Here is a 24,493-nt window from a genome sequence, read left to right on the forward strand (position 1 = left end):
ATTGGAGGAGCAAGTGTTTCAAGCAGCAAGAACAGCCCGAGCAAAGGCCCTGAGGTGGACATGTGCTGGTATCTGATGAGGCACAGGGGCTCAGACCTGTGTGTGCTGGGAGTATACTGGGGACAGGTTGAGTAGGGAGCCTTGCCTGCTACTTATAAAAAACTGGGATTTTATTTTTAGACTGGAAGCCTTGTGGAAATCTACATGATTTAGATGTTTCAATATTCTACCAGAAAGACCCTGAAAAAGAGCCTCTCTCAGTTCTGCTTGAATTTCCAAAGGCCCCTCTGTCCCAACTGGGAGAGTCACATACTCAAATACAAGGGCTGGTCACTCCAACATGCTTTACACCTAATGGAATGGACACGGTGCCCAATAATTCACCTGGCAATGTCTTCCTCTGCACAAACCGAACCATCTCAAGAAAGGAAAACTGCTATTTACCTTAATTCTGAACCAGTCACTCAGAATTTGAAGATATGTGATTTCTTACAGTTTAATACGATATCCATAAACTTGCTTAAATCTGTTTCTCCAAGTGGCTAGGAAATGGGCTCACACGTGCCACCATCTCTGGCCGAGGTACCGACCCATCCTTTTATGTTCCCTCCCTATTTCTCTGCCGCTCCTGGCTTGGAATCACTGCCACAGGCTCGGCCCTCCCATCTCTACTCCCATAACCAGGTTTTTGTCAGAAGCACACAGCGTTGCCGGGTTACAGATTCCTACCTACTCCCTCAGTGATAGAAGAGACAGACGATGACTGTCAGGATAGACACACACAAAACAGAATACCAACAGTCTGAAAAGCCAAGCCTTAATTTCAAGGACCTTATTTTTAAAAAGAGATTAAGTGTTAATACACGTGATATTTGTGATTAACTTCATTGTGTTAAAATAGACTCTCAAATTCTACCAGACGCGATTTCCCTGAAGTCTTATGTTACAATGGAAAATGGTTCAACCAAGGAGTGGAGTTAAGATTTCAGGGAAAACCACAACGGTAAGAAAAAGCACCACCATCCTGTAGAAACCTTCTAAAGGCTAGCGATGCTTCGCCAGCTCTGTGGTTGGATATGGACTTTACAACAGCGTTAGAGAAAATATAGCATTCGTGGTTGTCACTGATGCATTATTTTTGAGATTAACTTTTTGTTTTTTACTCTTAGAAGAAAAAAATTAAATAGTTTAATCCCATTTACATGAAAGCAACACAAAAACCAGTGTGTATGTGAGGGTCTGAGGGTGCAAATGCACACAAATGAGGGAGAGATTCATATAAAACCATTAACCATGTACCTGGAAAGTGTTTAACAGGGGACCCAGGCCGCTGGTAGGGCTGGGTGCTGGCAAGGTGCTGGTGGGGAAGGGAACCTCCATATTTTATTCCTACGGAGGCATATAACTGCTTTTGTTTATTTACAATAAAGTATGGACTTTTTTAAATTTTAGAAATAAAAATAAACTCTAATGATCAATCAAGTTTGAGAGCCAATGATCTAATGAAGTGAAACAAAAAGAAAAATACTAGAGTCAAATATTAAAAGATTTTTGAAAAATATGAGAACCTCAATCTTATAATCAGTGTTAAGATAGCTCTGAAGGAAAGGAAAAAAAAAGAATGAAAATAAATAAAACACTGTTCTTTACTATGGCTAATTAACTTAAGCATATTTAAATTAAAGCAGAAATATAATTTAAGAGGGGAACTCTTCATTCTCTACAAGTTAAGAGTATACTTGTTGCTAGACTCTCCCAAATTAGCACTACGGTATTCTATCTTCAAGTGTTTGGCATGTGTTACGTGTGTTCTGGCCATTTTGTGGGGTCCGATGGGAAATACTCATTTATAGCATTTAAAAAACCTGTTTATAGGACAGCTAATAATAACAAAGAGAGCTGATGTTGAGAAAAGATGAACCAAAAATTAACCAAGCCGGTATCCCAGTGTAATGCTTAAAAATTCAAAATATTCTGACGTTGATCATATTTCTGTGTACTGATATCAGGAAATCTTGCTCAACCACCTCAGCACAGAGAGCACATCAACCCCCGCTGCTGCAACGCTACGGAACAGGGAGCCGGCTTCCGCGGCTTCCTCTCACACGTCGTAATTAACAATCCTCATAAAATTTCCGTATTTTCTTACTGTCTCCCACCCGGCGCTTCCCACGCCAGAGATGTCAACCCCACACGCAAGGCCAGGAGCCAACCGCCCCAGTGTACCTCCTCCTGCCCCAGCACCCGGGAAACTTTCGCTGAATAAAAGCAGGTTAATAAGCAGGCCAAGGATGTGGCAGCGTGTCAGGTAAAGGCAGAGGGGAGAGGAAGCAATCAGAGAACATGCATCACTGGGAATGTAGTCGGCAAAGAAAGAAAACAAAGAACATAAAAAGAGAACACAAGAAGGAAGAAAAGTTGTTTTTTTTTCTTCAATAAATCAGTATTTTAAGGAGAGGAAGAAAAAAGAAACTTTGGTTTAGTCTGTGGTTCAATAAGATAAGAAAATGAATGTTTAGGCTGGAATTATGGCTTAGCAAATAAATGCAGTTCACTGTGGTTTTTGAAAGTGGAATAAGATTCAAGTTCCTGGTCTTTAGGATTAAGCAAACGCAGAGACAGAAAAACAGCAGCTTCTATTTGTGGGAGGTCGGAGGGGTGGCTCGGCTTGGTTCTGTTTGCTCCCTTTGGAGGGAGCAGGGAGGGGGCATGATTTGTAGGTGGAGTGTCCACTTTAAAGCTTATTCATCACAGCTCCCCCGATTAAACACAACACAGAGGGGGTCGTTACCAGGCCATTGGTGTGATTGCACATGTCCCATAAAGGAATTAGCGCCAGGGTCACCCGGGAACCATCCTCCGTGGGAATTTGGTTTTGTCGAGTCATAACAGAAGAGACTGCCCACCTGTAACAATCAGAAAAGAGGTGAATTACAGGAGGCACATTTCAGAGCCCAGTGCAGAAACTACAGTTTGACTTCTCACCAATTTTCAAAACCTTATCCAAAGTACCAAGGGTGATGGTTGGCCTTCTTCCTTAGCATTTAAAATTAAATCTAGGACTGAAGGGAGGAAGGGGGAACTAGAAGGGAAAAGGAGACCGAGAAAATCCAGGGGTGAGGATTAAGGGGGGAGGGCCTGGAAGGAGGACTGGGGACAGAGATCTCCAGGCCTCCGGTCTTCACAGCAGCCAGGACCCCTGCCCTCCCCAGTTCACACCACCTTCTTCTACCCAAATGCTGACTCTGCACCTGTTTGAAGCCTCAGTGAATGGCAAACAACTAACTCCTTTCTGACCAGAAACCCTCTAAGAACTCGACAAAATATGGCATTGCTATTTTTTATTACGTTGTGCAATTACACCTTTTTGTTTAAAAATTATCACATGATTTCATTCATATGTGGAATTTAAGAAAACAGAGGAGCACAGAGGGAGGGAGGGAAAAAATAAAACAAGACGAAATCAGAGAGGAAGACAAACTAAAGAGACTCAATCATAGGAAACAAACTGAGGGTTGCTGGAGGGGAAGCAGGTGGAGGGATGGGGTAACTGGGTGATGGACATCAAGGAGGGCACACGATGTGATGAGCCCTGGGTGTTGTATGCAACTGATAAATCAATGAACTCTACCTCTGAAACTAATAATACTCTATATGTTAATTAATTGAATTTAATTTTTTTTAAAAGTCCCCACTTTACACTAAAATAATCTATTTAAAAAGGGGAAAAAATTCTCATGACCACTGCACATGAATCTCCACTATCACCTGGCCACCTCGGCTAATTCCCCACCACCACAGGGTGCAAGAAATTTTGGTGTGGTTATTAAAATGCTGATCCTTACCCCAGCTGTCCATTATAACTTCCGCCAAACTAACTGTTTGGGGGCTTTAACTGGTCACAGCAGGTCACTTCTTACTGAAGTACTTCCCACTTCCAAGATCCCCAAATCACTCAGAAACCACCCCCAAGCCACACAATACCCAACACACACCAAAGATGCAAACACACATCCATCCCCCACCCCGCCACACCCCAACACACACACACACACACACACACACACACACTCCCCACACCAACCTGTAGTCCTCATAAGTGAAAGCATCCTTCAAGGGCAGTTTGTTGGCATGAGGATGGGTCTGGGAATTAGAAGTTTCAGAAAGCAGACGTGAAAAGAGAAAAAGGGAAAACAGAAATCAGTCAGCAGAATTTCATTATTTAGCTTCCTAACAGATCCTAACAAGAGCCAAATGAAGCAGGAGGCGTCCAGCCGCGCTACTGAGGGATCATCATGCTATTATGCTCTCATACATCACTGTCAACTTAATTTGTTGTGCCCAGCAGCCGCCATAAATCTGCTTCTTCATATTTCGATACCAGAACCCACAGACACCACGCAAAAATAAAATTTAAGGTGGACTGACTTTACGAAAGGTGGGCACACCCACGCTCTGAGAATCTGGTGCAAACAGAAGCCAGGAGCCTCCCAAGTAGGGGTCTGCCCTGGCCTTCCTCGAATTCTCCCCACAAAGTGCTGCACATTCTCAAGAATACATTTCAAATCTCGCCTTCTATCGATAGAAGGAACAATTAAAGGCACTCTAATAAATTGAAGGTTCTTTCATTTATCTCCGACTTAAATCATTTGGATGTAAATCAACTTATGTGCAAATGAATCATATACGTGGCAAACGTGGCTCAAGTACAGAAAATCAAGAAAAATAGTTTTGTGAAATCATACATTTTACAAATAAGACAAAGATAAAATAGAGATTGGCCTATTTAAATCAGACTACATTTTTCCCCCTGGACCAAAGAACACTTGGTGAAGATGTCCACACTTTCACACTTACAAGAAGGTTTTACACCTTTCCTATTCTAACATCACAATGACCCCCACCTTAGACCTTTCGAGGGCTCAAAAACTTTGTCTCTGATGAGAAATGAAAAGCTGTAACAGCATAATTTTAATCTTCAGTTTCAATTCTGGTCTGACACACAGACAACAGTGAGTGGCCAGATGAGCAAACGGCCATCTCTGAGACGCAGTGAGACCTCGCTGTCCGGGCTCCGCACCGCTGTTAATGCACGGAGCTCCGTGCAGCCCGCAGTTTGTACTCCTGACGCATTAGCATCACAAGTGCACGGCCATTTATCATCGCTCCCTGTAATGTACTCGCTGGCACCGCGCGCAGGACAGTAGGGGATGAGGTAAAAGTGGCTCAAACCGTAAATCAATTAGAAAACAAAAGCTTGTGCTCAGTGCGCAATTTTAGGCAAATTATATATTACAAAAGGCTGCCAATTGGGTGTTAGCTCCCAGGTGCCTGCTTTCCCCTCTAATTCTTAGCCCAGGTTTAACCCTTTGGAAGAAAAGTCAAATATAAAATTATATGTGTGCAATTTTGAAATGCTACAGTAACAAAAATGAAATTAAAGAAGGTATGTTTCAAGTCAATATACAAAAGGACATTTTGCCCACAGGAATTTTCTACCTGCTGGGGGCAGATTGGGATTTTCTATCTCTGTTTAAAAAAAAAAAAAAATTCCCATGCTTTGGTCAACCTTAGAGAAGGTGTGAGAATCCCAGAGAATGAAGCTTCTTTCCCCCTCCTTTGTAATGAATGAAAAGCAAGGCCATGTTCTGTGAGTCGTAAAGACGCTTTTCATTTACCATTATGAAACTTAACCACAATAGTGTTCAGGTCTTTTCTTATAAAAGTACAAATTCAGCAGATGAGAACTGTTCCCCCCCCCACCTTTGAGCCCAGAACCAAAGTGCCAGTAAGTAGTGCCATAGCGGGGCAGCCCGGGTGGCGGTTTAGCGCCGCCTGCAGCCCGGGGTATGATCCTGTAGACCCAGGATCAAGTCCCATGTCAGGCTCCCTGCTTGGAGCCTTATTCTCCCTCTGCCTGTGTCTCTGCCTCTCTCTCTCTCTCTCTCTCTATCTCTCTGATGAATAAACAAAATCTTAAAAGAAAAGAAAAGAAAAAAGAAAAGAAAAGAAAAGAAAAAAGAAAAGAAAAGCAGCGCCGTAGCAAGAACCTTGGCTGCCGAAAACCCTCTCACTGATAATACAGTGACACCTCACATCCCCTCCACCGTGGACCGGATAGGATGGTGCCTAAGCCATTGCTTTTCAAACTCTGGGAGGTGGGAAGCATTGCTGTTTTTGCTATTTTAAAATGCCTTAATTCATTTAAACTGCGGTATTTTGAAAGTTGGTAAATTTCAACACTAGATCCCACTGGTATTAAGAATTTGACCCTCACTCTCTGCCAAAAAAAAAAAAGTCTGACTTCCTGAATAAGAGAAAGGGTGAAAATTTTCAAAACTGGAATGGTAAATGTCAAAGCGACTGGAGCAAGGATCTTCCAACACTGCAGGACCCTCAAACAGCTATGGATTCTGCTCAAACAAGGCAACTTCCTCAAGGACCAAAAAGATGGAGAATTAACTCCAAAATGTTTCCCTTCCTATTTATGTACCTTACTGAAAACAGAAGTCCATGCTCACAGTCCTAATGAAGTTGCAGAGACAACCCAGGAAGAAAAACACACACACACAAATGCTTTCTTCAGATTAATTGTGACAATTATTTTGGCTGTAGGGTTATGTAATATTTGTAGAAACTGTTAGAAATAGTTGTTCTTATATGCTTAAAATTTTGGGTGTGCCCACTGTACATAATTCTGGTATAAGAAGCTATTCTGCCACAGAACACATGCACTTAACAGTTATACTGAAGCAAAATTTAATTTGACACTATGGAGAAAGGCAAATACCTTCCATTTCAGCAGGGCTCTCAGCACCGTGGCACTACCGCCACCTACTGGCCTCACGGTAGAACAGGTTCGAGCCGCAGAGTTCTGAATTCCTTCCCAGGGTAAGGCCTGCAGAGCAACTTAGGGTAAACCCAAATGCGGGTTTATCTAGAATAGCTACTGTTTCAGCTCTACTGAAGCAAAATTTGGCTTCCCAAAACAAACAAAAAAACCATACGTACCCTCTCTCTTAAAAGTATCACACGATGGTTTTACACGGATTTTGAAAGATGCAGATATCGAAAATGATTTGCAAGTAAAAAACATTTAGTTTTGAAAAGAATGGTTTTCACATACCTTGAGAAAATGAACAAGAACAAGAAAAATACCTCTTTCAAACACTCCTGAAGCTCTGGACAGAATGATATATATTTTTTTGACATCAAGCCTTTTTCCTTTGTTGAAGACCAAGTTAAGGTTCAAAAATACATCTTGCAAAAATTGTAATATTAATCCGAAATTATTTGAAACTTCCTCAAATATTCTTCGATGAAAAGTCCTTAAGGTCATTCTTTAAAGGCAGGATAACTAAACATTCCTCACCTTACAAAGCAAAATCCAATAAAGGTTTTGTTCATTGTGGCCTATCTTCTCCAAGAGACGACATTCCTAACTTATGCTTTAAAAATAAAAAAGTAAAACAGAAAGCTTCCTCTTTGTGACTCATTTCTGAGAAATGGATACACCTGGGATGGGTGAGGAGGGCCATCCACCAGTGTCAGAAAGATAGCCTTGATGGGGTCTTCTGGGCAGGGGGGGCCAGAGGGGCAAGTCTGGGGTCCGACAAAGCACCACCTCCCTCCTCACCTCTTACCCCCATGAAGATAGGGTTAGAAGCTAGCCACAGATTTTCTGCAGATTTTTGAACATTATAAATATTTGAAGTTGGAGAAATAAACAGTTGGTGAAGCTTGTCATCAGACCTGAAGCCCTAAAGAGCTAACTCTTAAAAGAAGATTCTCATTTCCTTATGCCAAGGGGTAACCCAGTGAAGTCCTCTTCCGTTCCCTTTTCTGCCAAAAGGAGGTATTCCAGATGAGACACAGTAATATTGTATCTAGTACAAAATAATCACTGTGTTTGGGAAAGATTAATATCTAAAATCATTTGTTTGGCTTCAATAAAAAGAAGTAATATTGCTAAATATGTAAGTATGACATTTTGAAGAATTTACCATATTGCATGGGTCTGGTAGCGATGCTTAAGGAAATTAAAAACCACTACAGTCAGCATATTTGATCCTTATTAAAGTTCTGTCTTGAACTATCACTCACATAAAACAAAAATAAACTGAGAGGAAATTCAAATAAAACCTATGGATTACAAGAGTTTGAAGATGAAAAAATGAACAATATTCTGGCTTTAAAAAATTGATTTAGCACGCAGCTTCTCTTTATAGTCCCTTGATAAAATGAAATCTCCCTAACAAACACTTAATAAAACCTGTCAATATCTCTGGAAAGAAAAATGACACAAATGCATTAAGTATTAAATACCCTTGGAAAAAGTCACATATTCCATGAATTTTTGATGCACTATCTTGACATTAATGTAGAACCTTGATATTTATAATTGACAGAGATTTAATAAAGTATAAAGGAAGATGGCTGCTGCACGGCATGCCGATTGTTGGGGTTGATCAGAAATGAGAGATACAGACGTGCGCTTAAACTAAATCAACAGTTAATATGTGTTATACGGATCAGCTGCAGCCTTATTTTAAGCTCATACAACAAACCTTTGTGGAGAACCAAAATAAGCAGACTTCGTTATTATGTGAATTCCTAATTCAGAAACATCTAGTATGGGAAACAGCTTTGCAACCGCTCTGCACGCAAACGAAATGCATTTGACTTCAAGTTTGTTTTCTTTTTAACATCTAACAGAAAGCATTTTTAAAATAAACCAAAGATAAATGCTCCCACATACAGAGAGAGAGGCATTTCCTAAAATAATTCTCAGAAGGAACGTATTCAACCTGAGGAAAGATTCAAAATCCTCTAAGAAGAAAAAAAAAAAGGATTAGAACATGCAAATGGCCTCTAAGACAAACACTAAACACATAAAAATCAGATCTTTACTTTTTTTAAAGAACACTCACCTCTACCTACACAGACGTTTATGAGAAAATCAAGTTGAACACATTTAATAATCACCTTCAAGGAGGCATTTAAATATACTAAAAAGAGAGTGAGTGCCTCAGTTCATAAAAATGACTTTTAAATACAGTATTTTAAACAATTTATAGCCTGCTATAATATATAATTGTTAATTTCAAAAATATATATGGTAGTTCAGTGACTTATTAATGGCTTTATAGTATCAGGAGGAGCAAAATACAGCATTTAGAAGTTGTATCTGGTTTATTCTGATAAAAAAACATAATAGCATGCAATTAAAATTTTCCAACTAAAATATGACTAAGATTGTATTTGGCTTTACTTCCTAAGTGTATATTAAAAGGGGCAGCAGGGTTAACTAGCTGTAGGTAGTTACACCTAACTCTAGTGATGGTTTCATTTCTCTTACTTCTACAAGGATAAAATCCATCACAGACCTCAAATCTGAACTATGTGGGTGGATGCAATTATACGTTTGGGAACTGTGACTCCTTCTCACAGAAGCAAGAGCTCTTTGGTGCTTTCAACGCCACCTGAGAGATTCCTCCACAAAGCAGCCCCATGGCAGCCTCCCTAAGCCCAGTGTGGATCAGGGTATCAGCAAATGTTAGGCCCAGGACAAACCGAGGAGAAAAGAAAGAGGCAAAAGGCAGCCTCTCCCACACATCCTGACACGGAGGGGAGACCCTCTTCGATGCAATTCCATGAAACCACAGAGGGAAAGGGGCCAGAGAGTGGTCAGAAGGAAAGAAGGGTCTCCCCTGAAGGAAGCTGAATCTGAATGAAGGAACAGGGTAGAAGGGCAACAAAGAGAAGAAAGGTGGACTATGGACAGGACAGGAGAGGACAGCAGGAGAGAAAGAGGCAAACACAAAGCGGTGGTGGGGTGGGGGTGTTAGCAGAAGGGAGCTCTACACGACACGAGGAGGTGTCTCTCCAAGTGGAGGCCACACGGGCAGCACGCTCCTCATGGGTCAACCAGCTGTGAATTTTCTAAGTGGACATAACCCAGTTTAACAGAATGACAAACTGCAAAATATCTATTGAATCTAAAATTTCGTTCTCATGACCATAAATCAGAATCAAAGCGTGGTTCATGTATTTGGCTCTTAAGGGGAAAAAAAATCAATTTTAAGATTTTTATTGTTAAACACAGATTACATCCAACTCTTTAGGGCATTTTCCAACATAAAGTTCTTTGAATTGACTCAATATGATCAAATAAATACATCAATACACATTAAATTTAAAATATTTGCTTTTCACTTATATATTTAATTTTTCTATAAAAATGTACATTATCTCATAATAAAAATGTTAAAATTAAGAAAATGAGTGGAGAAATATCAACATCATTCAGTAAATTTACAAAAGTACTCTAAGATGGAAGAATTGATTTTTTCATTGTAAGACACTGAAATCTATAAGTTTAAAGTAAATTGAAATTTGCTGAAACACTATGAAAGATATGCCTCCTCAAAAACTTTATGAGTCACCAATTGCAAAACCTGAAATAGACAATCAACCATAAACCAAAGACAGCCATGATCAAAGATAGCCATGATCAATCAGCATTTTCTGACTGCCAACCAAATATCCATTCACCAAATGTTTACTGACTCAGGAAAAAAAAAAAGTGAAAATAGGTTAGGACTAGAAATTCATTCATTCAACAAATGTTTTATTTACTAATCATCTGAAACAGAAGGCACTCTGGCAGGTGCCATGTGACAGGTGGACAGAGACATGGGAACGCCCAGTGGGGGTTTTGCCTCGTGGCAGTCCAAGGAGTCACTTAACACTAGACAGGAGAGGTTACAGTACAGACCCTCTTCCAGGGCCACCCTCACCAACCATCCTGGGTCCTCTGCCCTACCTCCTGCCAGTGCCCCATTCCCTTCCTTCCCAGGTAGACCCCAATCTGCCACCTGTAGAGTGTGTGTGCACATGTGTGTGCACATGTGTGAACATTTGATGCATGCCTCTCTCCCACAGTAGGGAACCTCAGTGAGGCAGGGACTTGTTTGGACCACCAGCGAATCCCCAACAGTTTGAGTGGTGCTTCATTCAAAGGACTCTTCTTCCTTCAACTGCGAAGGAAACACTCTGCCCTTTGCTAGGTGGTCTTGTGGAGTTAGATTTCCTCTCCATGGCTCCCTAACAGCCTGACCAAGAGGCAAGATACAGGAGGCGACAACTTCCCAAACTGCCACAACTCCATGGGTGGTGAGAGGCAGGACAGGGGACCAGGTGATCTGGCCACAGAGCAGTAATGACCAGGGAATAGGGACTTCATGTGTCCTCTTCTGAGAGGCGTTCCCACAGGCTTCCAGAGACACAGCTTTCCTCTCCTTTTCTTCTACCTTCCATCCCTTATAAGGAGGGTGTTCTCTCAGCATCTAGGGGTCAGAGAATATTCTTTCTCTCTCTCTTTTTTTCTTCCCAATCTATCTTTAAACACATTTATTTGAGAAAACTTTACTCTAAGAATCCACGGGGAAGCAAACTGGACCAAGCGTGGCAGTCCTCTGTACCAAACTTCCCTCCACCATACTCCACCTCATCCAGCAGCCTGAGCCTTTGAAAAGGTGAGCCTGTCCCCTCCCATGTCATTTCATGTCACCCAGCCCCCATACCTCCATTTTCCCACCCGAAAAGGGGGTCAAATAACTTCTATCTTCTTTTAAGTTCTAAAATCCTTTGTCTCTTGACACTCCCCCACCTAAATGGCTCAATCTGCCGATTAACTGAATCATAATCAAACTTCTCTGGTCCACAAGAAGACAATTCTACCACATAATCAATACTTACTGATAAGGTATACTAGCAGCTCCTCAAACCTACCATTAATGAAAGTGGCAACACACAGAATGCTAAAAAGCTGTTACTGTTTCAGAAGGACACATTTGCAGCAAGGAAGCAGGCTAGAATCACTTGTCCTCAGCTTCATAGTAACTTACTTTTCATTTCAGCTATTTCAGATTTCAGAGATTCAGGATACAAGACTTTGGACTCTGGTTAAATTAATCAATTCCGTATGATCAGAGGCCCCAAGTCATTTGTAAGACGAGAGCATTAAGACCACCACTGTGAAGCCAATTTCCTTGATAGGGTGACTGACATTCAGAGCATGCATATAAACTCTTGTCCTAGAAAAGGAAGTACCGTGCTAGGTACATGGGAAAGCTCTCTGCATCTCCAGGAGAGAGAGAGAGAGGAGGGAGGGGGGAGGTTGATGTCAATGATGACCATTTGCTAATCACTCTGTGCAAGGAGCTCTTTTGAGAACTTTGTATGTATTTACATACAGTTGACCCTTGAACAACAGTCTGAATTGTGCAGGTCCATTGTGCAAGTCCACTTATACATGGATTTTTTTTATAGTCCAGTCCTATAAATGTATTTTCTCTTCCTTATGATTTCCTTAATAACATTTTTTCTCTAGCTCACTTTTTTTTTTTTTTTGGTAAGAATATAGTACATAATACATATACAAAATATGTGCTCATAAACTGTTTACGTTTTCCATAAGGCTTCTGCTCAACAGCTGGTTATTGGTAGTTAAGTTTCTGGGGAGTCAAAAGTTGTAAGTGGATCTGCACAGGACTGGGGGATCAGTGCCCCTAACCCCCACATTGTCCAAGGGTCAACTATAATTTAATCATGGCGATGTCTATGAAACAGGCACTATTATCTGCCCCATTCTGTCAATGCCATAGCTGACAGGCAAAGAAGGTAACAGTATGTCCAAGGCTACCCAGTAATTAAGTGTGGTGCTGGGAGAATGACTTAGGCCACTGGTTTTTGGAGGTTACTTTAAGGCAAAGGACAATCAGTTGTCCTATTTTTAAAAATAAAGCATATGTTCTGGTATAGTAAATACATTTTTTCTTGACAAAATTCTAGAAAAAAGCTTAGTAAATATTATTTTCATTTAAAATTCAGCATATTGGGGCAGCTGGGTGGTTCAGTTGGTTAAGCATCTGCCTTGGGCTCAGGTCATGATCTCAGGGTCCTGGGATCAAGCCCTGCATCATGCTCCCTGCTCAGTGGGGAGTTGGCCTCTCCTTCTCCCTTGGCCCCTCCCCCTGCTTGTGCTCTCTCTCGTGTATGCATGCAGTCCCTCTCTCAAATAAATAAATAAAATCTTTTAAAATTTTTTTTTTAATTTAAAAATGTAAAATAAAATTCAGCATATTGGACCATGGGTCTGGCTTAGTCAGAAGAGCATATGACTCTTGATCTCAGGATTGAGTTCAAGGCCCACACTGTGTGTAGAGATTAAATAAATAAACAAACCTAAAATTCAGCATAAACCCAGCCCTCCACATCCCCACCCCCACCCCCGCAGGCCAACACCTAAGGCCCTCCCAAGTAACCCCTGCTCTGGGGATCTAGCTCCACACACTAGGATGGTTACAACAGTCGCAGCCAGGACCTTGCATCCAGCCATACCAGAGGCCCACCCCACATACAGGGGGTGTGTACCAACTGCCATCCAGCCACAACAGCAGGGTGCAGGCAGCCCACACAGGGGTCACCCCTGGAACACTTGGCTTGGGTGAGCCGGGTGGTTTGTGCTACCCGGTCCCACAGGACACCTTCTGCATACAGTGACTCCTTCAAAGCTAGGAGACATAACTCATCTACCTAATACACAGAAACAGAGAGGTAAGGGATCCCTGGGTGGCTTAGCGGTTTAGTGCCTGCCTTCAGCCCAGAGTATGATCCTGGAGACCTGGGATCGGGCTCCCTGCATGGAGTCTGCTTCTCCCTCTGCCTGTGTCTCTGCCTCTCTTTCTCTCTCTGGGTGTCTCATGAATAAATAAATAAAATGTTAAAAAAAAAAAAAAAACAGAGAGGCAAAATGAGGGGACAGTGGAATATGTTCTAAATAAAATAAGACAAAACCTTAGGAAAAGAACTGAATGAAACAGAGTTAAGCAATCTACCAGATGAAGAATTCAGAGCAATGGTCACGAAGATGCTCACTGAACTTAAGAGAAAAGTGGATGAACACAGTGAGAATTTCAACAAAGAGATAAAAATATAAAAAGGAACCAGAGCTGAAGAATACAGTAACTAAGGTGGAAAATACACTACAAGGAACCAAATGCAGATCAGAGGATGCAGAACAGAACAGCAATCTGGAAGACATGGTAGTGGAAATCACCCAACTCAAGCAGCAAAAAGCAGAAATCATCCAACTCAAACAGCAAAAAGGTAAAAAACGTAAAACTGAGGATCGTTTAAGGGACCTCTGAGACAGCATCAAGTGCACTAATATTCACATCATAAGGCTCCCTGAAGGAGAAGAAAAAGAGAGATGGATAGAAAACCTATTTGAAGAAATAATGGCTGAAAACATCTCTAACCTGCTGAAGAAACACATATTAGATCTAGGAGGCACAGAAAGTTCCAAGTAAGATGAACCAAAGAGACCCACACCAAGACACATTATAATTAAAGTTTCAACAGTTAGAGAATCTTAAAAGCAGCAGGAAATAAACAACTAGTTTTGTACAAGGGAGCTCCCGCCTAAGACTGTGACATGAGTTTTCAGCAGAAACTTTACAGGCCAGAAGGGAGGAGCACAATATACTCAAGGTCCTAAAAGGCCAAAACTTAGAATCAAGAATACTCTACCCAGCAAAGTTATCACTCAGAATGAAAGATAAGGAGTTTCACAGACAAGCAAAAGCTAAAGGAGTTCATTATCACCACCAAACCGGCTTTATAAGAAATGTTAAAAGGCTTTATTTATTTTTTTTAAAGATGTTATTTATTTATTCATGAGAGACAGAGGCAGAGACACAGGCAGAGGAAAAGCAGGCTCCCAGCGGGGAGCCTGATACAGGCCCGATCCCAGGACCCCGGTATCACAACCCAAGCTGAAGGCAGATGCTCAACTACTCCCTAAAGGGATTTCTTTAAACAGAAAGGAAAGGCCGTAACTAGAAATTTAAAAATTATAAAAGAAAAAAACTCAATGGTAAACATATATATAGCACACAGCTAGTATGAAGGTTAAAAAAGAAGTAAAATCATCTAGACCTACAATAATTCATCAGAGGATACACAAAATAATAATATGTACACAGAATGAGGTCAAAACATAAAACTCCACCAAAAACCTATTAGTAGTAATAAATGAACTCAATACAGTTGTAGGATACAAATAATACACTTGAATTAATTATACATAAATCTGTTGCATTTCCATATTCTAATACTAAATTATCAGAAAGAGAAATTAAGAAAACAATTCCATTTATAATTGTATCAAAAAGAATAAAATACCTAAGAATAAATTTAACTGAGGAGGTGAAAAACACATTCTCTGAAAATTATAAACATGGATGAAAACAATTAAAGATGATGCAAATAAATGGAAAGATACACCATGCTTATTAATTGGAATAATTAATACTGTTAAAATGTCCACATTAGGGCAGCCCCAGTGGTGCAGCAGTTTAGTGCCACCTGCAGCCCGGGGTATGATCCTGGAGACCCAGGATTGAGTCCCATGTTGGACTCCCTGCATGGAGCCTGCTTCTCCCTCTGCCTGTGTCTCTGCCCCCACCCCCCACAAATAAATAAATAAATAAATAAATAAATAAATAAATAAATAAATAAAATCTTAAAAAAAAAATGTCCACATTACCCAAAGCAATCTACAATTTTGATGCTATCTGTACCAAACACCAACAGCTTTCTTCACAGATCTAGAGCAAATAATTTTAAAATTTGTATGGAACCACAGAAGACCCCAAATAGCCAAAGAAATCTTAAGAAGCAAGAACAAAGCTAGAGGCATCACCATCCACAAACTTCAAAATATACTACAAAGCCATAGTTATCAAAACAGTATGGTAATGGGCACAAAAACAGACACAAAGACCAAAAGAACAGAATATAGAGTCCAAAAATAAATCCACACTTCTATGGTCAATCTTTACAGGGACAGGAATATATAACAGGGAGAGAATCTCTTCCATAAATGATGCTGGGAAAACTACACAACTGCATGCAAAAGAATGAAACTGGACCGCTTTTCTACACCGCATGCAACAATAAACTTAAATGGATTAAAGACTTAGCAGAAACCATCAAACTGCTAGAAAAATAAACACAGGCAAAAAGCTCTTGGACTAATGGTCTGAGCAACATTTTTTTGGATCTGTCTCCTCAAGCAAGGGCAATAAAAGCAAAAATAAACAAAATGGGACTATATAAAACTAAAACACTTTTATACAGTGAAGGAAACCATTAACAAAATAAAAAGGCAACTTCCTGAGTGGGAGAAGATACTTGCAAATGACATAACCAATAAGGAGTTAATACCTCAAATATAAAGAACTCACATAACCTAATAATGAGTTAATATCTAAACTATATAAAGAATTCATACAACTCAATATCAAAAAAAAAGGCAAACAATCCAATTAAAAAATGGGCAGAGAACCTGAATACACAGTTTCTGAAATCATACAGATGGCCAACAGACACATGAAAAGATGCTCAACATCACTCATCACTAGGGAAATACAAATTAAAACCACAATGAGATACCACTTCACACCTGTCAAAATGGCCAAAATCAACAACACAGAAAACAACAGGTGTTGACGAGGATGTGGGGAAAGTGGAACGTTATTTACAATAGCCAAGATATGGAAGTAACCTAAGTGTCCATCAGTAGATAAGTGGATAAAGAGGAGGTGTGTATGTATGTGTACAATACATAACACATTAATTATAAATGACATGATTACATATTATATGCTATACCTTTCGGTATAATACATAACATTTTAATTATTATATATATAGAATATTATGCAGCCATAAAAAGAACGAAATCTTGCCATTTACAACAGTATGGATGGACCTAGACAATATTAAGTGAAATGAGTCAGAGAGAGACATATGTGGTCTCTAGGTAAGTGGAATCCAAAACTGAAACAAATAGAAACAGACCCATATATACAGAGAACAATCTGGTGATTGCCAGAGGGGAGAGGGGTGGGGATAGGTGAAATAGGGGAAGGGGATTAAAAGGTATAAACTTCCAGTTATAGAATAAATAAGACTCAAGGATGCAATGTACAGCTCAGAGAGTATAGTTAATAATACTATAATAACTTTGTATGGTAATGGACGGTAGCTAGGTTTATCGTGGTGATCATTTTGTAATGTGCATAAATGTAGAATCACAATGCTGTACACCTGAAACAAGTAATATTGTATGTCAACTACACTTCAATAAAATAAAAATAAAATACAGCAGAAATATTTTAAAGGACATTATAAAGCTTAGATGCAGGCAACATTAGCCAGACTAAAACTGTGAATCTATCACTTCCCTACCACCAGAAAAGATACCATATTTAGTTAAAAGTATCCACTGTCATAAAATCTCAGACCTAGACAGTAACTTAGAGATCATCTGGCCCAATTCCCTGCATGCTGGACAAGAAGAATGCTGGCCCCAGAAACCACATGCATATCAAATACATGATATGTATGCTCCCTTTCTCCTCATTATATTTCAAAACCTCAGGATATTATTTGGAATTTCTTTCCAGTATTCTCTTCACTAGAATTATGCCACATTAGTGTTCCAATCACTTCCAATATTCCATTATCTGGAATTCCTATCATTTTCATGATAACTCTGAACAGCCTCTAAAACACCCCACAGGTTTATCAATCATTAAACCTGTACTATCTCCAAGTTCCTAAACGACATTAACTTTTTGGCTACTTTCAACTCTCTTAGTTATCATAGTTGTTAGGGAAATGAACCTTGGCCTCTTAACTGTTCTCTGCCTTTAAGCCTACAGGAAACTGAAGAAGTCTGTAAGTAGCTAGGAGAAATGAACTCTACGAGTACACTATGGAAGCAGAGTTCTGATAAAGATGGGCCAAATTCTGATGGAATCAATCAATCCTAATGATGATTGATTGATTCCTCCCCACAATTCAGAGAACCTGTGAAACATCCATGTTCTCAGGTATACCACAGGAGTCCAAACATCATACATACTGTCACCAGCTGTCATGAGTTTACTTTGGTCAATCCCAACTCAACACAATCTAGGGCAAAGGTGCCTTCTGGTCACAGGAGGTGAGTGGGGATGTATATCTGAAAACCCAGCTCCAAGGTGAACTGAGCATTCCCAGGTCCCTGTAGCCACTTCTATCCACAGAGAATCTGTGGACATGTCAGTTGTGAATGCTCTGTCCCAACACTATTTTCCTGGGTCACTGTTGGGACAGCAAATTACAAAAGTTCCAACCAACTGTTGGTGGTTCCATCGGTTAAGCATCTGCCTTGGGCTCAGGTCATGATCTCAGGGTCCTGGGATCAAGCCCCATATTGGGCTCCCTGCTCAGCAGGGAGTCTGCTTATCCCTCTCCCTCTTCCCCACCCCCTGCTCCTGCTTCTCTCTCTCTCCTCCTCTCTCTCATGTGCACACATACACTCTTTCAAAAACAAAAACAAAAGTTCTAACCAAGGGAGGAGAGGTGTAGAGATCACTGAACTTCTGTTATCATATAGAGTTCCTGATAAAAAGTATAGCTCAGAAAAGTCTTAATAACTTTTGCATCTTGAAAAGAGAACTTTCAAAAGTATTACCCTGAAATATGATAAATAAAACAAGATTTTTAACCTTACTGGTAAAAATATCACCAATAAAACTGCAATGAACTGAATTATAAGGGCATATTTATTAGAATCAAAATAGAACATTATTACACTCAGTCAAGACACTGACTTGACTACCCACATGTAATTTCAAATGTCCATGACTTTGGATAGAGTAGCTGAGAAGCAAAAAGATCTTGTATTCATCTTTAGTTGATTAAAAAAAAAACAACCAAAAAACCCACAAACTTCCTCTTTTGTTTCATTAAGAGTCCAAAATAGGTACCAAAACCTACAAGCACTGTTGTACAAAAAAAAAAAAAAAAGAGCAGGCACCAAAATGTCATCAGTACTTACTGGCTGTTTCTCTATCAGTATTAACATTTCTTAGGGAACAAAAAGATGTCATCAAGATAAACTCTTCTTTGAAGTAATACGAGAGTTAGATTTACCCTTAGACTGCGTGGGGAATGAAGGGATAAAGCGAAGGGCCAGGCCAGGCCAAGAGAGGACCGCCCCGAGCTTGCCAGGCTCCTGTCTCAGGAGGAAAGCCCAGCGAGAGCCCAGCAGAGCCGAGCAGAGCCAAGCAGTACCAGACAGAAAAGGCCTGACTGCTTCCTTCTCCATAAAAATTATGATTTGCCTCATATTTTCTTAAATGCTTTACTGATTAACAGTTTTGTAATGGATTTCACTCTTATTTTTTTCAGAGGAAACACAATCTCACATTCTAAGAAAAGTGCTATTTTGTTGGAGCAGTTTCTGGACCCAAATTTTCAATGGAACAGTTTAATCAGCACTACCTATAAAACAGATATTAAATTTTTCACTTGGAAAAGAGAGCAAGAAATCCAATATATGGACTTAAGTCATCTTTTGATACAAGATGATATTTGATTATAGTCACAAGTGAGAAGAGATTTTAGAATGGGGTTTTGAAAAGAGGATCTAACTCCTAACGCAGAGTCCTGTGACTTGAAGGACGCAAGAAGACCAGGCAGTGAGGACAGACAGGGGAATGGGTGACCGGTGGTCCGAGAACCACTAGAGGATATGTCACTGCAGGGCAGTGGAGAGGACCCAGGCTGCATGGGTCTGAAGAACCCTTGGGAGCAGGGAGCTGGGCAGTGGGGACTAGCACCTATGTGGGGAAGCAGGCTGGGAAAAACTGGGGAGCACTTTGGGGTGCCCACCGGGGAGGTCAGAGTAAGTCGCCCACAGGGAGGTATGACGGGTCACATCCATGGCAAGGCAAGGTTTCCTCTAAGGACGTGCCACATTTTTGAAATCAAACTGCAGCAGACAAAAAGCAACCAGACCAGAAATGACTTCCGTGTGGATGGTTAACCGTTGTGTCCCCACACGGAGTGACGTTCCACCGCTGGGTTGGCATGACCAGTTGCAAGCAGACTGCCTTTCCAAGGTGTGCAGTGGCCAGCAGGGCCTGTGCCAGGGGCACGCACACCACATAGCACAAGGCCCCAGCCCCGGCCCCCAGGCTGCACACGGACGACCTGGGGCAAGTGTCCAAGGCTTCTGGGCATGCAGGAAGTAGCACTGGTTATTCGTTTCTCTCTTCCACAGCTTTGACCTTCTCCAGGCGGGTGGCAAGGGGGCCCTTGGACTCCTGGGTGGCGCTAGCAGACGCCCTGCCACAGGCCTGCAGAAGGACCCGGGTCTGTAAGTAAAGAGCAGCAGCCGCCTCTTCCCTGAGAGACAGGAGGCAAGGGGAGCTCAGATTTAGTCTCAAACTACGCAGGCTGGGGAAGGTGTGGAAGAGAGCCTCTTCCCAAACACTTAATGAATCTACTGCAAAAAGAAAAAAATCTGTTTTCCCATCTGCCCTTCCAGACACATATAATAAAGTGACATTTTCCAACATAGGTTTTTCTAGATCATTAGCTTTGTCAGTTAAGACTCCCTGCTTGGCAAAATGACCACTGTTTTTTCTACTCATCCTTTAATTTCTAAAAAAAGTTGCAAAATCTGTAAGTAACCTGATTTATACTCGATAAAACCTGATGTAGAAAATAACCACAGCTGCCCCCTTGAACAACACAGAATTAGGGTGCCAACCCTCTCACATAATCGAAAATTCACATATAACTTTTGACTCCTTCCAAACTTAACTACTAATAGCCTACTGCTGACCAGGAGCCTTACTGATGACATAGCCAATGAGCACGTATATTGTATGTATTATACACTCTGTTCTCACAGTAGGGGAAGCTTGGGAAAAGAAGAGGTTATGAAGAAAGTCCTAAGAAAGAAAGAGAAAATATGTTGACAGCACTGGGGTGTATTTACTGAAAAAAGATCCACATATAAGTGGACCCACACAGTTCGAACATGTTGCTCAACAGTCCCCTGTATTTTCACAACTAATATTTGATATTACTTTCCCAGTTAGGATAATTTACCCCTTCCACTGATTCAGTAACCCTAAGACAGCTTAAGGTCCTTCCTCTTCAAACCTTCATATATATGACCTCCTGATCTCTGAAATTCTAACACACCCTGTCTGCAAAATACCACCTAGCACCCGATTCTGCACCTTATGAAACTGCTCTTTTGTTGCTCTGTGCATTGCTTCCTGCCACTCACTCACCGAATATTTATGGAGTGCCCATGGGGGAGATGATGTGCCAGGAAATGGGACACAGTGAGCAAGACAGTTCTGGTTTCCACCCTCTACGTGGCTTCCTGCCTGGTGGATGGGGGGTGCCAGAGATGGGCAGAAGTGGTCTAATTGGCAGTGAGTTTAATGGGCTCTCCCACTGAACCTGTCAAACACAAGGAGCTCACAAATATGGACCGAGTCCAGGATCACTCTTCCTGCTTCGTGTTTTCCCCATGAGTTTGGAGAAAAAATGGGAGACTTCCCATCTTGTAGTGATTACTGACCAAACGCAGAGAGTTCTTTTGAAATTAGCTCTTTTTTTTAAAAAAAAAAAAAAAAAAGGAGGGGTAGAGGGCATCTTGAGGGGGAAGCACATTTGACTTAGTACACAAGCAGTCCTGTGAGATTAGGAAAGGCAGCTCCCAGCCGTGATCCCAGGGTCAGACCAGTCTCCTCGTGCCCACTGAAAGCCTTGCTCCATCACAGTGAGCAGATGCCGTGATTTTCATTTTGACGTGCTCCACCTTGCGGCCTTGCCCACGACATGCTCCAGTGCTGCACCCATGCCTCCTCCTGTAGCAGGTGGGGTGCAGTCAGCAGTAGGTGGTGACAAGCTGGTTTTGAGCAGCTGGTTCTGAAGTGTGGTCAATCCTAGGAGCTTGGTGAGCAGACTGGAATGTCCTGGGCACTTATCTATCTCCCTCCTGTTATTATTATAATTACTACTACTGCTGCTGCTGCTATGGCTAACTTCTCTCAAGTTGTGGTTATTTTGCAAATTAACCTTTTACTTTGAAAAATAAAGCCAAGTACTTCAACTTACTCCCAGTAACCTACTAGCACATGATGCTGACAAGGAAAACATCCTTCAGAGAGACAGACAACTTCCCCATTTCATTTGAAAATGCCCACTGACATTTTTGGTGGAAATAAAGCACCCATTATAAGGATAGCCAAATTAATCACGTCTTTTAGCCTCCTTACCATTCTTAAAATTTATGTCCACAAAAAAACAGGACATAATGCAATAAATGTAGTATTGACCGTGATGTTCTGTGTCTACAGGATAAAATATATTTGCAAAAATGTGGAAAGGGGCAAGTATTAGGAAACTTTAAAAAAAAAGTTTTGATCAATTTCAGAGAAGTTGTCAAAATGAAGTAGCTATGAAGGAGTAAAGTCACAAAAGCAGTACACTTTCACCCCAGAGTTGCTAAAGCATATTTCTGCATCTTCCATGCATTCTAGCAAAGCTTTATCCATTGGTTCATAGAACATTCCTGTCTGCTAAATATAAGGCATTGTGGAGAAGAACAGTAAGATGTGCTCCCTACTCACATGGAGCTGTCATCACAGGCAGTCCAGATGGGTAAAATATGACGCGTCGCACCAGAATAAACGACACGCGCTGGAATTACAGAGAAGAGGATGAAGACGTTGGAAAGAGAGATCGGGCCAGGACTCGTGGAGGACAGGCGTGTGAGTGAGGTCTCTGAACAGGCAAGAAGCAGAGAATGAGGGGGAGGGGGCCGGTGAAGTTCAAGAATCTCATAAAGACTAAGGGTCTGATAAGGCAAGCCTCCGGCCAACTGCCAGCAAGAAACTGAGGGTCTGGGAAAGGACACTTGCCATCAGTCACGTGAGTGGGCTTGGAAGCAGCTTTTGGAGCTGAGCCTCCCGATGGGACCACGACCTATGGGAGACCCTGAAACAGAGGGCCTGACTAGGCCACACCCAGATTCCTGCTCTGTAAACTGAGCTAATAAACGTGTGTTGTTTTAAGCCTCAAAGGAACAAACAAACGTGGGCCAGGCCTAACTTCTCCAAACAATTCACAGAAGCACAGACATACGGTACCCATCAGGACAGGCTGGATCTGCGGTAGTAACAAACATCTCTGAAATCACAGTGGCTTAGAACAACCACGTATTATTTCTGGCTCACTGCTGGCTCACCAAGGTTCAGCTGTGCCTCTGCTCCATGACATCTTCACTGCGGATCCAGGCACTCAGCACATGCTAGTGACCTTCTGCCTCTTAGGAAAAAGGAAATGAACATATTTGCAGGAAAATCAGAAGATGATGCATGGGGTGAGGGAGAAGCAACAGAATAGACATGGGGGCGGTATAAATTAATGTAGGCAAGGGGACAGGGGCAGTCTAGACAAGGCAGAAGAGTGAACACAAAGAGGAAGGGTGTAGGTAAGAGAAAACCAGGAGAGGGGCGGACAGAAGCCAGGGAAGCTAAGGTCACAGGACACCTCAATTCTCTTCAAATTGGAGGCAGGGGACTTTGCTTAGAATGAGGGGCATTTGGTCTGTTTGCTGATCATCATTAATGTGTGAAAGAATTTCTTGCCCCTTTGGTCTCCCCTTCCACTCAGCACTCAGTCACCCGAGCCCTGACTCTATTTCAGTCCCAAAAGCACAGCTTTTGGAGATATTACACTCTGACTCCTATGCTGAGCACTCTGAATAGAGATGCGGAGGAGCTGGTATGTGAGAGACCACTGCTTTTACCCTGGTAGGCTTCAGCAGCATCAAATCCACAGAGAAGCCCTCGGAGTCTCTTCAATTTCCAAAGTTCTTATGAAAACCAGCCAATCTGAAGCCTCCATAAGGCCTGCCTTCTATGCCCATGAATTTATTTTGGTCTCTTTAGTTCCATACACCTGTTTTTTCCTTTGAAACAGATGAAAATCGTGAAGCATGAAGGAAGTTGTAAGCTACTCCAGACAGGTTCCAACAGTAAGCCCTCTGCTACCCCAGAGTTCTTCAGCCCAAGACACTGTTTTTTGGGTGTGTGTAGCTGGTCCTGCAGTCTAGACCTGTGGGCCCCAAGAGTGGAGTCCAAGGAAGCACTGTTTGTGACCAGTGTCCTGGGCAACATACACCCATGCGAGCTGAAGCCAGATCCTGGGTTTATTGCCAGCTGCCATGGAGGAAGAGAACAGAAAGGATCTTTGCTATCGGCTTAAACCTCTCCCTGCTCTTCACATGTACACATGCTTATACATATGACTGATGGCAAAATGCAGTCTGGGAGAAGCTGCTTTGCCCACGAGGGTCTCTGACGCCATCTTTGTCCAGACCCACCCGATTGAGGTTCTGGATCACTGAAGCCCTGCCAAATATAATAAAATTTACATTGTCTTCCTTAAGCTGTCAAGCTAACATTTTCTAATATTTTCTGTTATACGTATGTATGATTCATAACTATTTTTTAAGTGTAATGGCTTTTAAAGCCATCATTGTTTATTTCATTTTTTTAAG

The 24,493-nt window shown here is 41.5% G+C and overlaps 1 protein-coding gene across 4 annotated transcripts in view; it reads right to left on the reverse strand.

The window, feature by feature from the left end:
• Positions 1–24,493, reverse strand: part of SETD3 (SET domain containing 3, actin N3(tau)-histidine methyltransferase) — a 79,446-nt gene that overhangs the window by 12,875 nt on the left and 42,078 nt on the right. For 3 of the 4 annotated variants that reach the window (XM_072839885.1, XM_072839886.1, XM_072839887.1), the window contains 3 exons: positions 6,791–6,898; positions 4,085–4,143; positions 2,792–2,906 (listed from right to left, as the gene is read on the reverse strand). In XM_072839885.1, coding sequence (XP_072695986.1) covers positions 2,792–2,906; positions 4,085–4,143; positions 6,791–6,898 — 282 coding nt within the window. The remainder of the gene's footprint in view (positions 1–2,791; positions 2,907–4,084; positions 4,144–6,790; positions 6,899–24,493) is intronic. The other variant, XM_072839888.1, reaches the window with a different exon arrangement.

This window comes from Canis lupus, chromosome 9 (assembly GCF_048164855.1).
Source record: "Canis lupus baileyi chromosome 9, mCanLup2.hap1, whole genome shotgun sequence".
Taxonomy (NCBI): Eukaryota; Metazoa; Chordata; class Mammalia; order Carnivora; family Canidae; genus Canis; species Canis lupus.